This window comes from Sturnus vulgaris, chromosome 21 (genome assembly GCF_052056855.1).
Source record: "Sturnus vulgaris isolate bStuVul1 chromosome 21, bStuVul1.hap1, whole genome shotgun sequence".
Classification (NCBI taxonomy): domain Eukaryota; kingdom Metazoa; phylum Chordata; class Aves; order Passeriformes; family Sturnidae; genus Sturnus; species Sturnus vulgaris.
The window spans coordinates 2,077,894-2,091,796 of record NC_142263.1 but is presented as its reverse complement, the minus strand read 5'-3'; the positions used below and the strand labels follow the sequence as shown (position 1 = coordinate 2,091,796).

Genomic DNA, 13,903 nt, shown 5'->3' with positions numbered 1-13,903 from the left:
GTTGAGCAGCAATTATTAACACGCTTGTGATAGCATCGTTTACTTAAAGCAAGCTGCAAAACCAGAACTGTCTTTCCAAGGCGTTTCCACCTTGGCTCATTCCTGCAGTATCTGTACACATCACATATTTTTACACAGTACCTACAGCGCCTCATTTTCTGAAATTCCTATTTTTCCTCATGATGGAAGGAAAGGAAGGAAGGAGATTTACCATGGAGAGGTGAACCAGAGGGGCTGCTGGACAGGCCAGGCACGGGGCTGCAGCGTCCTCCCTGCTTGGAGCTCAGCTCCTGCTCGATCTCCTCCAGCCCCGCGCTCTTCTGGAAGCGGCTCATGCGATTGACCACCCGTGGGGACATGTGGGTCCTGACACACGGCTGGCCTCCGTAGGGATTGATGGGGAAAACGTGGGAAGTGCCTCGGAGTGTGCTGACCACCACCCAGCGGCAGTCGTGGCTGAAGGAGATATCCTGAACCTGCAAAACAGGGAGGGGGACACGGGAATGAAGCCACCGACCTGCAAACCTCCCACACGGGGGTCATGTCTCAAAACACAAAGCTCAAATGAGAAAACAATCCCTCGCATTTAGGCAATAACTTGAATTTTGGTGCATTTATCAATTAACTTAATATTCGGTATATACACTGTATTCGGTATATACACTGTAATTCACAGTTGCAAATTTTGTGTGCTTTTCAAAATATTCTGAGATTATGAAAACAAACCATGCTGCAAAGTGCTGCAGAAAGCCACAAGATCTTGGTGTAGTTTTCAAACAGAATTTTGTTCTAAAAAGAGCTGGGAAATTGTTTCAATTACATGTTTTGTATTTGCTTGTTTAATCTTTAGAGATTGCCCAAAAACGGGAAAAGGGAGGGATGAGAAGAAAAGAGAGAGATCTCAACATAGGGCCTGATTTTGACAAATACTGGCACAAGTCTTATTTTAGCTTAAAATGGTCAGTTTTGAAGCAAATATAAAAATACAGTTAAACATTTTCCACTACAGTTACTCCTTGCATAGATCTCAGATATGAAGTCCAGAAGGATTTAATTCTCTTTTAAGTGTGCTTTACACAATGCTTTGATGGAAAGCAAATTCTTGTTCCTGAAGGAATGCTTTAAAAGAGAGATTAAAGTTTGTTTCCAAGCCCGTCCTGGCAGACAACTCAAGAAAACAAGTAGTTGAAGTTAAAATGATTTATCATAGAGAAAAAAAAGTCCTGAAACAATTCTTCCAAAAAATGTTTTTAAAGGTAAAAGCTGACTAAAAGGAACCATGGACACAAGTGGGATTTACCACAGCAAACAAACATATAGACGAAGGATTAGTTTTCATTATATTATTAAACAGCATAAACTAAATAAAATTCTTTAAGATTTCACTGAAGCCAGTTTTACAATATACTAGGTACTCAAATTGGAGTAAACACTGATAAAATCTTGACAAATATTCCAGAAATGCACTCCAGCTATTCCAGACAAAAGCAGCAAAGTATTCATCAAAGTGCAAGTTTCCAACAGAGCCCTGAAGCCTCGGAGACAAAAAAGCGTCTAAGTCTTGTGACTTGTGACAAGATATTTGGTTGACAGACTGTCACGACACAAAATGCTTCATCGACATTACCGAGATAAACTAAACCCAGTGCTACACCTGCTCCTTTCAGTCCTGGTGACATCCCCAAACGAGCTGCTCAGCCAGCTCCCCAAACTGACAGCTCTGGCACTTCAGGATCCAGCTCTGACCCCCCAAATCCTGACAGCTCTGGCACTTCAGGACTCAGCTCTGACCCACCTACAGTGCAGCACTTGGAGTTCCGAGTTTGCTTACAAAGTGTTTCAATTTAACAGATTGCTCAGAAGGGATTAGACACCCCACAGGGATTAATAAGGGCTCCAAAAAAAACCCAAAGGCAGTGGAGTCAGGGAAAACGATGGCACCAAGAGCATTTCAGTACTTGCTGTTGAAGTGGTAAATTCTACCAGTCAAAACGTAGCATATGAACTGTGTTGAAACTGCCACTCTCAGTTACAAGGGAACTATGAGATGACAGAGAAAAAATTCCATCTCAGTGTACCATGCAAGAAAACTGCATGTTTCTACTTTAATACTCAGTTTCCAGTTGGCACCCTGAGGGTTATGTTGTTTCAAAAACTACACACAACAGCCCTGGCAAATGACAGCCCGAGCCAACAAACTGGGAAACAATCACTACAGGATGTTTTTTTTTCCTCAGTGTAAACATTACACAGAAAAAAAAGTATCCCTGATCCACAGGAAGAAAGCGTGGAACTCCGTAATCCCAAATGCTCTCTTTAAAACAGGGCTCACAAACAGTGGCTGCAGCCAGAGCAGGCATCGTGGCCATGGTTGCCTCAAACATGGCTGAACCCACAAAGGCAGAAGGGTTTAATGCTCAGTAATAACATGAAAAAAAGTGTTGACACAAGAGTGTGCAATGAATTAAGATTTACAGGAGCAGAGCTGTGAAGCCCTGCTCAGCACGGCAAAGAGCTCCACGTGATTCACCTATTGCTCACTGGTCTCAAAATTTGTCTTTCACAGATACACGAGGAGCAGCAGAACCACAGGCAGCTCAAGGACGTGATTCAGAGAATATTTCCAATTCCAAGGGCATGAATTAAGCACGCTCACATCAGAGCAGCACAAATCCATCTGTGCAGCACGAAGGAGCCTGTAGCTCTGCAGGAGAACTGGAAGAAGGCATGGACCAGGCTCAAAGGACAAAGCTCATCTCAGAAACAACTTCAAAACTCAGCTGTGTCCATGAATAAAGCCCTATAAATTACACCCTGGGCCGTGCTGTTCCCCACCACGTTCCTGTACATTATGCTGAGTTCTCGACTGCTCAGTGTATAAACAAACTGCACAGTGGCCCATTAGTGGTTTTCAAGTTTATGCTAAGCGTTGCAATTTATTGCTGTTCTTTAGGTTAATGTACTATTATTTCATGTATTTATAATATATTTCTGGATTTGTTGTTAATTATGATGTAATGTTTAGATACCAAAGATCAATCAAGGCTCCATAGTGTTTACAGATATATGTTAATAAAGTACAAAGTATGCCAGATCTCTCACAATGCAAAGTTTATTCTATAGCTCAAGGTCAATGTCACATTTAATACTCACGTCTGTATTTTAAAATTTTATCTATCCTCTTCTGTCTGGACCAGCAAAGGGAATTACAGACCTGAGATTTGGTTTAATTTGGGAACCCTTAAGATATTTTCAAATTCTTTTCAGTCCTAGACTCTCTCCATCTTTCTTGCAGGTTCCCTTCAGGTGCTGGAAGGCCACAAATACACCACTCCAAAGCCTCCTCTTTTCCAGGCTCAACAACCCCAATTCTCTCAGCCTTTCCTCACATGAGAGGGGCTCCAGCCCTTTAAACATTTTGGTGGCCTCCTCTGGACTTGCTCCAAAAGGTCAATGTGCTTCCTGTCTTCTCCTGTTTCCCTCCAATTACTCTTCTGTGATTCTTTTTAACTTCCACTTTTCTATTTCCCAGTGTTTTGAACATTATGAGGTAAAATCCTCCAGAAAACTGAATTAACATGTAGCTACCACTCAGAGCCTGCCCTGAGTGACACAGTCAGGTAATTTAATATACAGAGTCCTCCAAGGACACAGCACACGTCAACAGCTCTACTGAGGATCAGCTTTCAATACTGCACAGATCAAAAAAATCATTTCTGATGTTACAGAATCACAGAATCACAGGATGGGTTGGGTTCAAAGGGGCCACAGAAGCTCATCTGGTCCAACCTCCCTGCTCAAACAGGGCCAGCCCAGAGCACCTGGCACAGAACTGTGTCCAGGTAAATCAGGTAACAGCTAGAAAACCAACCTCACAGTGCTGAACCTTGGATTTCAATAAAAATGACAAGAAATAAACTACATTTCCATCTTCCTAGCATTCTTTTTTTTCTTCCTACCACCCCTCTGTCAGTTGTGTGGAGTTACACCAGGTGCAGTCTGTATATTCTTGTGCATTTTACTGCATTTAATTAAACTTGTAGAGTAGGACCAGCAGTGCTACAAGAGGAACGTGACCTGTTCATGATCACTGTGCTGTGTCACAGGGAAATAACACCCTGATTTGAAGCACAGGACTCAAGTATTGAATTATGCTGTGCAGGGAGATGGCAGAAAGAAAAAAGCAGTATCATTAGACAATGAGAAAGAGCAGCAGTCCTGAGGAGGTAAGGGTCAAAATAAATTAGAAAACCGGTCTGTATGTGAATTTTTTTGGCTGAGAAAATTAAGGAAATGATGTAGCAACAAACAAATGAAAAAATAATAAAATCATGGTCTACACAATATGATTTATCAGACCTACACAGACCCAACTCTGTCTCCCCAAGTCCTCAACACTGATTTCAGTTTTGTGTAAAAGCAAGTGCAGAATGTGGGCACAGTGGGAGATTCACGTGGAGCCTTTAAGCAGAGCTGAGCTCTCTGTTAATGACTGAGCCTGCAACCACCACTGCTCCATCTCCCCAGGGCAGCCAAGCTACTTCTGACTGCAGCAGCTTCTTCTTGTCAGCTCTCAGCCCAGACTGATCAACTTCCCCAAATCAATCCTGATTATTTCAAGCCCATCCCAGCTTCTTCCCTAGAAATAGGAAAGTCTCCCAGAGTCTGTTTCAATAATTGCAACTCTGAGCACGTCAGGAATTTCTCATGGCCATGGAGATTCACATCCAATGTTTGGAAGTTGTTCCAATGTTTCACTCTCTGGACAAGGGGTGGACACAACCTTCAACAGTGTCTGTGGAATCACATCACTGAAACATTGGAATGAACTGGAACCCACTGCAACATTCCCTGGAAAAGCATCACATCACACTTGTTCCACGGCAGCCAGGCTGGAATGTTTTTATCATTCCCTCTGTTTACCTTCTGTGACTGAAGTCAGCTCTAGCTGCAGTTTGGGAGTGGGAATAACAAAAGTCTGACAGAGTAAAGGATTACAGAGTAAAGGAGCTGGCCAGCAGCCAGCTGATGCTATCATTACGTTTATTTGTCCTAGGCTGAGATAATGCTGTTTTCAGGGATTTTGTTTTTGCTGTTTACAATTTCAGATCAAAGAGAAAGGCTCATCAGGTGACAGGCTAACTTTCATCTGCAAGTCAATGAGCTTCCTCAGTTCAGAACATGCTATGCCTTCATTAAAAACCTTCCAGAATGCTCTTGGGTAAAAATATGAGTGCAGTTAAGTGTTGCCTCACAATGCAAGAGCTGGAGGACAAGAAAATGTATCCTTAACCAAAATGTGCAGCACATAAACGTGCACATTTCTCCTCTTTACAGCTGAACTGTGCAGGCACAGATCCTCTGAGAGGTTCAGTTCTCTCTGACTCAAACACAGCCAGCCCTGGCAATGGCCCTTCCTGATGTTTCTCAGTGCTGCTCTTTGTCCTCTTAAGGGAAAAAAATATAAAATCTAAAGCACAAGTGGCACTTAAAGGCTAAAAGATCTTAATCTGATGTAACTGAAACAGGGACTTGTGTCTGTGTTTGCAGAACAGTGACTTTGAACGCTGTGACCTTGGGAGTCAGTGAATTATCTGAGCACTTCACATTCTTCCATGGTCATTGTCTTCACAATTCCCTCTGAGGCAGAGGTCCACCTTCCACCCTACCCCATCCTCATCCTCATCACAAAAAGGAGATTTTGGGAAAAGTGGGGTGAAGCTCTGTCAGCCAAATCCTCACTTACAAAAGCAGAGCTGATTTCAGCATGGACATTAAAATCCCACATGGATTTTAAATCCCACAGCCATAATGATGATGTTTAAACAATTTATAATGGGTACTAGCTAAACAAATTCTGACACTGATAATCACTCATGTCCATCAACACAAATTAGAACTTTTTATAGCTCCAGTACAGAAGGTGACCTTTAAGACCATTGGCCTTGATTCACAGTTAGTTTTAAACCAGGGGAAAAAAAAAAAAAAAAAAAAAAAAGGAAAAAGGTCTGGTAGCAAATGTATAAATACTGTTCTAACCAGACAGGAGGTACAGAGGCTCCCAGTGTGGGCTGCACTGAGAATTTTATATTGAACAGTCTCCAAAATTCTTGTCTAATGCTCCTCATACGTGAAATTCACACAACAAAAGAACAGCACCAGCAAAGCCTCCTCTCATGGAACAGCTACAAGTGTTGTTATTCCAAAAGAAAAAAAGTAAAACAATCCCTCATATTATATAAATATTTCAAACTATGCGTGTTGAGAATCACAGGTACCAATGCAATATTGTTTAATTATCCAGGGAGTTGTGAAATCCACCAACACACCTCAGACTGGTTAGAATTTTCTCCATTTTATGCCATTCCAAAAGCTATACTGTTCACATCCCAAATGAAAACTGTGTGGCAAACTAGGAAAAAATTTTACTATGTTGATTCTGAGAATTTTAATGCAATGCTTTCACAGAGATGCTAATACTATATCCCAAAAAAACATGTATCAATAAGGGTTTCTTCTCTAAAACACATTCTGTTTGGTTTCCAATGTGTGCCTTGAAAACAAATTTATCAGCTGTAAAAACCAGAAGAACATCTTTGTTCCTCATGACTGAAGTCCTGTGCTTTAGGTTTCAATATTGAGTCTTTGTATGAAGGGAGAACAAAAATAACTCTAAAACATTAAACACATTATAGAACATGCCCAAGTAGATGGCAGAGTATGTGTATACACACAGATCTCATTGCTCTTTGTAATACTTATAAAAAATATGTGTTAGTACTATATATATTATCTCAAATTAACAGTTTTTCCTAATTTCCTCTCACTTTCCAGATTGGTTGTTCCTTCTTATAGTAAACCATTGCCTGTAACAGCAATTCCACTTTTCCAGAATTGTAGCAGGAAAGCTTTAGAGTATTTAAACTACCAGAAATGTAAATTCACCCAAGCCAAAACTTGATCAACCACTGCTAGGTTCAATACACCTTTCACACTCTACTTGTTACAAAGGTATAGTGAGAAACTTGAGGGAAACTGCTCAACTCCTAGGGAAATAAAAAGGATTGAAGGAAGTGTAATCAGGTAGCAGAAGCACCCGAGCTCCCAGTGCCAGGGTCATAATCACAGAGCCCCAGGCTGTCCCTGTCACAGTGCCTTACATCTGCCAGGCTGTCACAAGTCTGTGCTTCCCGTGTGCAATTGCATCAGCAAGTGCAATTCTCATTTCTTACCCTGTGGTGACATTTTTATTCCTGTATTTAAAGCAGGTTCCTCAGCAGTTCCTCAGTGCTCCAAAGGTGAGGCTCTGCTGGAGCCCAGAAGTGTCACATGAAGGACTCAAGCAGAACTCACTGCTGCCACAGCCCTGCCAGTGAGAGCAGATCCCTCTTCCCCTCCTCACCAGCAAATCACTTCACTGAGCATTGCTTAAAATACAATTCCAGACTTTTCCACCCTTGGATAATATCCTAACTTAGTCCTTCATCTCTGAGAGGGGGATTTTTCAACAGGGAAGTTAAACTGGGGAGTCTCTGCAGGTTCCCCCACTGTGCTAAGAAAAGTTAATCACAGCTTTTTGATTAACTCTTCCTTTCAACTCTTTAATTGTCTGTCTGTGGCTTTTACCACCAGAGTCAGGCAAACGCTGACAGTTCCTTCACGGGCACGAGACAAATGTTGAACATGTTACATGAGAAAAGGTTAAGTGCAAACACAGCCAATAATCGGGGCTCTTTGGAGGCAGTGCCAGATCTGAATAAATCTGACAGCACCTCATTGCAAAGGGCAAGAATTTATTATTGTCCAGGTTAAACGCTCTGCTCTTATCCCTTCTGTGGCTGGAGCACAAGAAAGGCTCTTTGTGTGCTGAAACAAACATTAAAGTGCCAACATACACAGAATGTATAAGGTGTCTGGGGATTATTCTTCAGCAAAGAGTTTCACTTACTTTGGCTTCGGTCTCTCCCCTGTGAAGTGTGTACAAATGATGGACGGCACTTTGTGATGATGACCAAGGATGTGTCAGGATTTGAAAAACATGGAAATCATGGCCTAGAGTGTCAGTGGTGACCAGCAACATCCCTGGGTAAAAAAACAAACAAACAAACAAAAGAAGAAACACAAAAGCATAAGAGATTAATCGCTGCAAAAGAAGAGGTTTAAAGTGTCTGTCTGAAAAAACACTGAGTGTGGCTTACATTTGGGGTTTGGAAACAGAAGAAAACATAGAAAATTACTGAACTGAAAAGGGTTCACCTCATAAAAATGAATCAAGACTTCAACTGAAATCATATTCACAGTACTACTACTTAAGTATTAATATATTAAGATAGTATTACAACACAAATCTATAAAAACATCTGAAAAATCTGAATATTCCAACTAAATTTGAGAACTGTGTGACCAATATGAAGCATTGAAGTGATGAATGTTACAGCAAAACCCCAAAATGCTCTTCCCTGGGCAAGAGCCAGTCTCAAAGAGATTGATGTCTCCACAATAATAACTTTTGGAAGAAGAGATTATGGAAATCCAGCCAAAACAGCCCATACAAAAACAATCCTAAAGAAGCATCTTCCTTATAAATGAAAGAAGCTGTCTGATTTATTGGTGAAATGCAGAGTTGAGAGCTTGCAAATGAAACACTAAATGAGGTACCAGGCTCATTGAAAACAGGTCACTGGTGAAGGTACTGAAATGATCCAATTAGATCAGCAGAACCACAGTAACTTACATTTGCTTTTCACTTTTTTATCCCACAATGTCTCAGCCTATAATCCGTTTTTAAACAGTTATAAAGATATTTGAAGTCAATTTGCCATAAGTTTATATCAATTTATCAAAAAAATTAAGTATTTTTGTACATATAAGGAAAATACAGCATCAAGGCAGAACTTAGGATTACAGTAACAAATTGCAGATTTATTTTTCTGTTGTTAATGAAATTTAATACGTCATCACCCAAAGTAACCCTCTGACATTTACTTATCATCAAGTACAAAGTGATTTTAGCAGTTTAATAGCAATGTTCTAAATAATTTTCAAGGTATCCATCTATTAAAGAAAAACCAGGAATTCCCACTCAGGTCTGTTGCAACATTTCTCCACATAAAGCACAACTGAAATCTTTTATCCTGCAGGAAGAGAACTTAGCTCCCATGTTATACATGACATTTATTCAGAGGATAAATGGTTATCTCATTTCTGCCAGAAATGAGTGTCCATTGCCTTCATTTATTTACAGGTGATACCAGAAATTGCTTTTCCCTCTGTTGCCCCAGATACCAAGAGCACACATTTGAAACATTTCACACATTACCACTGATTTTCTACCTTATGACACACGGAAAATTTTACTATTAAACTGTAAAAAGTGTGCCAAGCAGCAGAGTAAAAATGAAGTGTGATTAGCTTGTCTATGGGAGCACCATTTCATCACTAGATTGGGATCCTGAGCGTTTCCCCTCCTTGGCAATCCTGGAATCCAAGAGATTGGATCCTTTAGGCCCAGACAGAAAAATGTCAGAGGGCAAAGGCTTGGCCCTGTGGAAATTTGTGAAACCCAGTTTTCAGAAGGCAGCACCCTCAGAGCCTGTGTGGCAACACCTCAGCTTCTCTGAGTGTCTGAAAGAAGGATCCTGTGAAGGCAAACACATCATCCCAAAGCACTGAGACCCACCAGCAGCAAGGTACAAAATCCAAATTGCTCTGGGAGACAAAACTGCCTCCAAGCTTCCCCTCAGCTTGACCACTGATGCTGGCAGAGCCTGGGCTCAGCCTGGCCACCCACGCTGCACCCAGGCATTTCCTGCAGCTCCACAAACGCACCATCTCACATGTGAGCTCAGCAAGATTCCCTCCAGCAGACACACTTTTACTGTTCCCGGCTGTTCCTCCGGCCCCGGGTGTTAGAAATGAAAGGGAGTTTGTTATGGAGCTGAGAAATCCGGGACAGCACTGGGGTATTATGTTTGGGCGGTAAGGCATGTGAGCTGAGGTTGGTCTGGATGTTAATGTTGGCTTAACTGGCAATTTCCTTGATTTGTAGTGACTGTGTTGATAGGAAATACAGCTCAAGTTGCTCTGGTGCAAGGCAGCCAAGCCTTTCGTGTGGGATTATGCACACAATTTGCATTAATTCTGTTCTGCAACATCACAAACTACACTTCCCTTCTAGTGAAGTGTGCGGTCCCCAATAATATATAGCATTTCCAGCAGAGAAAGCTGGAAGCAAAGAGGGGTTTGTGTGCTGGAATTAGGCTGCTGCTGTTACTGGAGCGAGGATATTCCAAAAGATCTCATTCAGCCCAGTAAGAATTTATCTTCTCTATTCCCATGTTTGTCTCTCCTCATGCATTAGACATCTTCATACAGATGTGGAGCGTGCTTTGGGTCTTTTTGTGCTCTCTCTTATTCTTGAAGAAAAGGACCTTTGGAGAAGGAGAAGCTGGAGGAGATGGATCCATGATTTCTCTGAATACTGAGCAGACAAGCTCTGCAAACTGACATTTTTTTTCTTCCCCCAAGGTCTGAGAAGTTTTTTATAAAAACACAGACCCAGGGCTGAGCGTACCCAGAGATCCCAGTTCTTCGTGTGGATCCCAGCGCACGGCACGGCACACGGAAGATGGTAAAAAACCCCCTAAATCTGCCAAAAAAATCTGTCTGGAACTGGAGACAAAAGGCTGTGTAATGATCCTGAGCCAGTGAAAACACGGGATCACCATCCCACGTTGCCCATGCAATCCATGGGTGTTCAGCTCAGCAGGATCTGGTTTCCAGCGCTGGCGAGAGCCGCAGGTGTCTGCGGGTGGCTCAAGGAGGGAATCATTCCCCTGTTCCTCACAGCCTTCTTCCCAACCCTCAGTGCTGTCTTTAGGCAGAGCAGGGCTCACTTTGAGCACAAACACCAAAACCTGAGGCACACAAGCCCCCAGAACCCACGGTGGTCCCCGTTTGCTCCTTTGGTGACACCTCGGATCCCAAGGCCACAGCCGTGCCGTGCACTCGCCTACCTGCAGCTCTGAGCAGCTCCAGATGATGCTCCCAGTTCTTGGTTCCACGTGTGCTTTGCCTTTGGGTTTTCTGGGTTTGGTTTGGGGTTTCTTTTCTCTGGTTTTGCTTACTCCAAGGAGTACAGAGGCGAAAGATAATACATTTGTGGCTGGAAAGGAATTGACTTAAAAATAGAAAGATGGGTGGTATCTGACTTGGCAATTTGTGTCTAATCTAAACTCCTGCTGCCTGTCTCGTTTGGAATAAATGCATTTATTAGATGAAAACAGGCCCTTCACTTGTATTAGAGACTCTTTTTCAGTAAGTTAAAGAAGGACCTTTCACACCCACATTTGCATTTGAAATACAAATATATTCTGGCAGGACTTGTATCAACACGGAGGTCCCAAGCACAACACCACAGATGGGAAAGAACGTGTATTTATAAAAAACAGCATTTTGAAATCTCTTCCTCGCTCCTGTTATTCAAACAATAAATCACCCATGTTTCAGAACACTGGGCTGGGGTTTGTGGTGGGATTTTCCAGCTCTCATTACTTCACACTGAAGAATCCCAGTTTTCCATTATCACAGCTCAGCCATTTCGTTTCTCTCTCCATCTCCCTGCAGCATCCCAGCAGGAATTCCCAATCCCAGCAGAGAAACACGAACTGGAATCCTGGTCCTACCTCACTTTCACTTTCAAGTGCAGGAAACTTCAACTCAAGCTTCTTAAGAGGCCTTGTGACAATTTTCCCAAAAAGTTGTTTAGACGGAAATATAGGTTAAAGCCGTGCTAGGTTCAGTCCAAATGTTTTCTCTTGTGAGGGACTTTATGAGTGAATAATCAGAGATGAAAAGTGAATAATTCTTGAGGATTTCCTGCTTATTTTTCAAACTGGCATTAATCCTTGTTTAACAGATAACAGCTGAAATCCATTGGAAGTCTTGCATACACAGGAGCCAGTGGAAATTTATGTGTAAACCAGACTTCATTTAGTGTAGATCTCATTGCAAAAATTCTGATTTTGCTTATCCACAGTACGAGGGTGCAGCCAGATTAAATTAATGACTGTTTTACTGTGTGGTTGTTTTAAATCCACAGAGATGATTAAAATCCAGTTTCAAAGAAACAGATATCCTAGATAGGGGGAAAAAAAATTAGCAAAGCTTTGTTTTACCTGCCCTAATTTACAGCTTCCTACTTTTCCTGCATTCTGTTTGGGGAAACAATCAGCTTCTTTCAGGACAGAAATAAAAACACGAGGAATATATGCATAAAAGGAAAAACTAGTACAGATGTAGACTGTGGGTTAAGAGCTATTTATGCAGTATCAGAAGACTAAACCAGACTCTGGCCTGGCCATAAACTAAGCCCACGCCCTAAATGAGGTGCCAAGCCACAAAAAGCATTTGCGTCAACTGGGAATACAAGGAAAAGAAGGACTTCTAATTATAGGGCCTGGAAGCGGAAACCCGGAGGATTGGGAGCTGAGGCTGCTCCGTGTTTATCTGAGAGCTTCCTCCCCTCTGCCTGCCGGGGCTTGGCCTCGGGGTGGGATGGAGCTGCTGATGGGACACCGAGTTCTCAGCTCCTGGCAGCCCCGGGGGTAAATTAGAGAGAGCTGGGAAAGTTGGGCCAGCCCCACCACATCCTATTTATAACACCTCCCTGATTGCAGAGCTGCTGATTGTGTGCATATAAATGAGGTCTGAAGGGCTTGGAGCATCACCAGGAGCTCCCCTTCAGTTTTCAGTTTTCCAGGAGCTTCCCTTCAGTTTTCAGAGGGTTCCAGGAGTTTCCCTTCAGTTTTCAAAGGGTTCCAGGAGCTCCCCTTCATTTTTCAGAGGGTTCCAGGAGCTTCCCTTCATTTTTCAGAGGGTTCCAGGAGCTCCCCTTCAGTTTTCAGAGGGTTCCAGGAGCTCTCCTTCAGTTTTCAGAGGTTTTTCCACCTCCCCAGGCTGGGTCACTCTGCCAGCACTCACTAAAGGATCCAACACCTTCAAAGTGTGTTGGATTTCTTTTCAAAACACCAAGGGCACGAGTGCTGGGGATCAGGCACACATTTGTGTGGAGGACATGTGGATCCATGGATAGACTGGATTTGGGAATGCAACCTCACATTTCCATGCCCAGCCACGGAGAGATCAGTCCAGCCACTGCACCAACTTGTCCAAAAAGTGATTAAAAATCTGAACTTCTCACACTTCAGTTTGGAACTCTGAGCTTGGATGCCATGCAGGGTTGATAGTGAGCCTTGGAAGTTCCCAAATTGCAGGTTCAGAGTGCCCAGGGGAACCACAGTGCCTCAGTTCCTGCTTCAGTCCTTATGGATTTCTCCTGGCATTCCCACCTTCCAAACCCTCACTGGGACAGGATTCCTGTCCCACTGCAGCTCCCTGGGCTGAGCAATCACATTTATGTGACAAAGTTTATATGGCCCATGGTTTTCTGAGGCTTCTGGCTGGACCCAGGAACAGCAGCTTTATTTGTACCCACTTAACTCCTCTCCCAGCAAGTGAAAACATCAGAGCTGCTCACCCCTGAGTACTCCCATGTGCTACAGCTACAAAACAGGGTCTCAAAAATCCTTAACTAAATAATGAAATTCTGATTTTAGCAAAATTCACCACAAAATAAATGCAAGCACGTAAAGATTTAATGTAAATATTTAAAAAATCCCAAGAAGTCAAAAGCAAGAGAAGCAAAATAAAATATTATTTTGTGAATAAATAACTCCCTATGACTCCTACAACTCCTAAAATAATCCATGGCTACAGCTCTTCCTTCACAACCAACCCAAAATGCAATTCTTGATCAAGCCATCAACCATCAAGGATTTCTCCTTTTGGTGACATGGGACACTGGGACACAACATTTATAACTGCAACTCATCAAACTGCCTTA

The 13,903-nt window shown here is 42.5% G+C and overlaps 1 protein-coding gene across 12 annotated transcripts in view; it reads right to left on the bottom strand.

The window, feature by feature from the left end:
* The window catches only part of BCAS3 (BCAS3 microtubule associated cell migration factor), a 296,591-nt gene that overhangs the window by 218,038 nt on the left and 64,650 nt on the right, over positions 1-13,903 (bottom strand). For all 12 annotated transcript variants that reach the window (XR_015807899.1, XM_088176980.1, XM_088176982.1 and 9 more), the window contains exons 14-15: positions 7,949-8,082; positions 212-476 (exon numbers count right to left, since the gene is read on the bottom strand). Coding sequence is in view for 11 of the 12 variants with exons in the window: in XM_088176980.1 (XP_088033106.1) it covers positions 212-476; positions 7,949-8,082 (399 nt within the window). In the remaining variant the exon portion in view is untranslated. The remainder of the gene's footprint in view (positions 1-211; positions 477-7,948; positions 8,083-13,903) is intronic.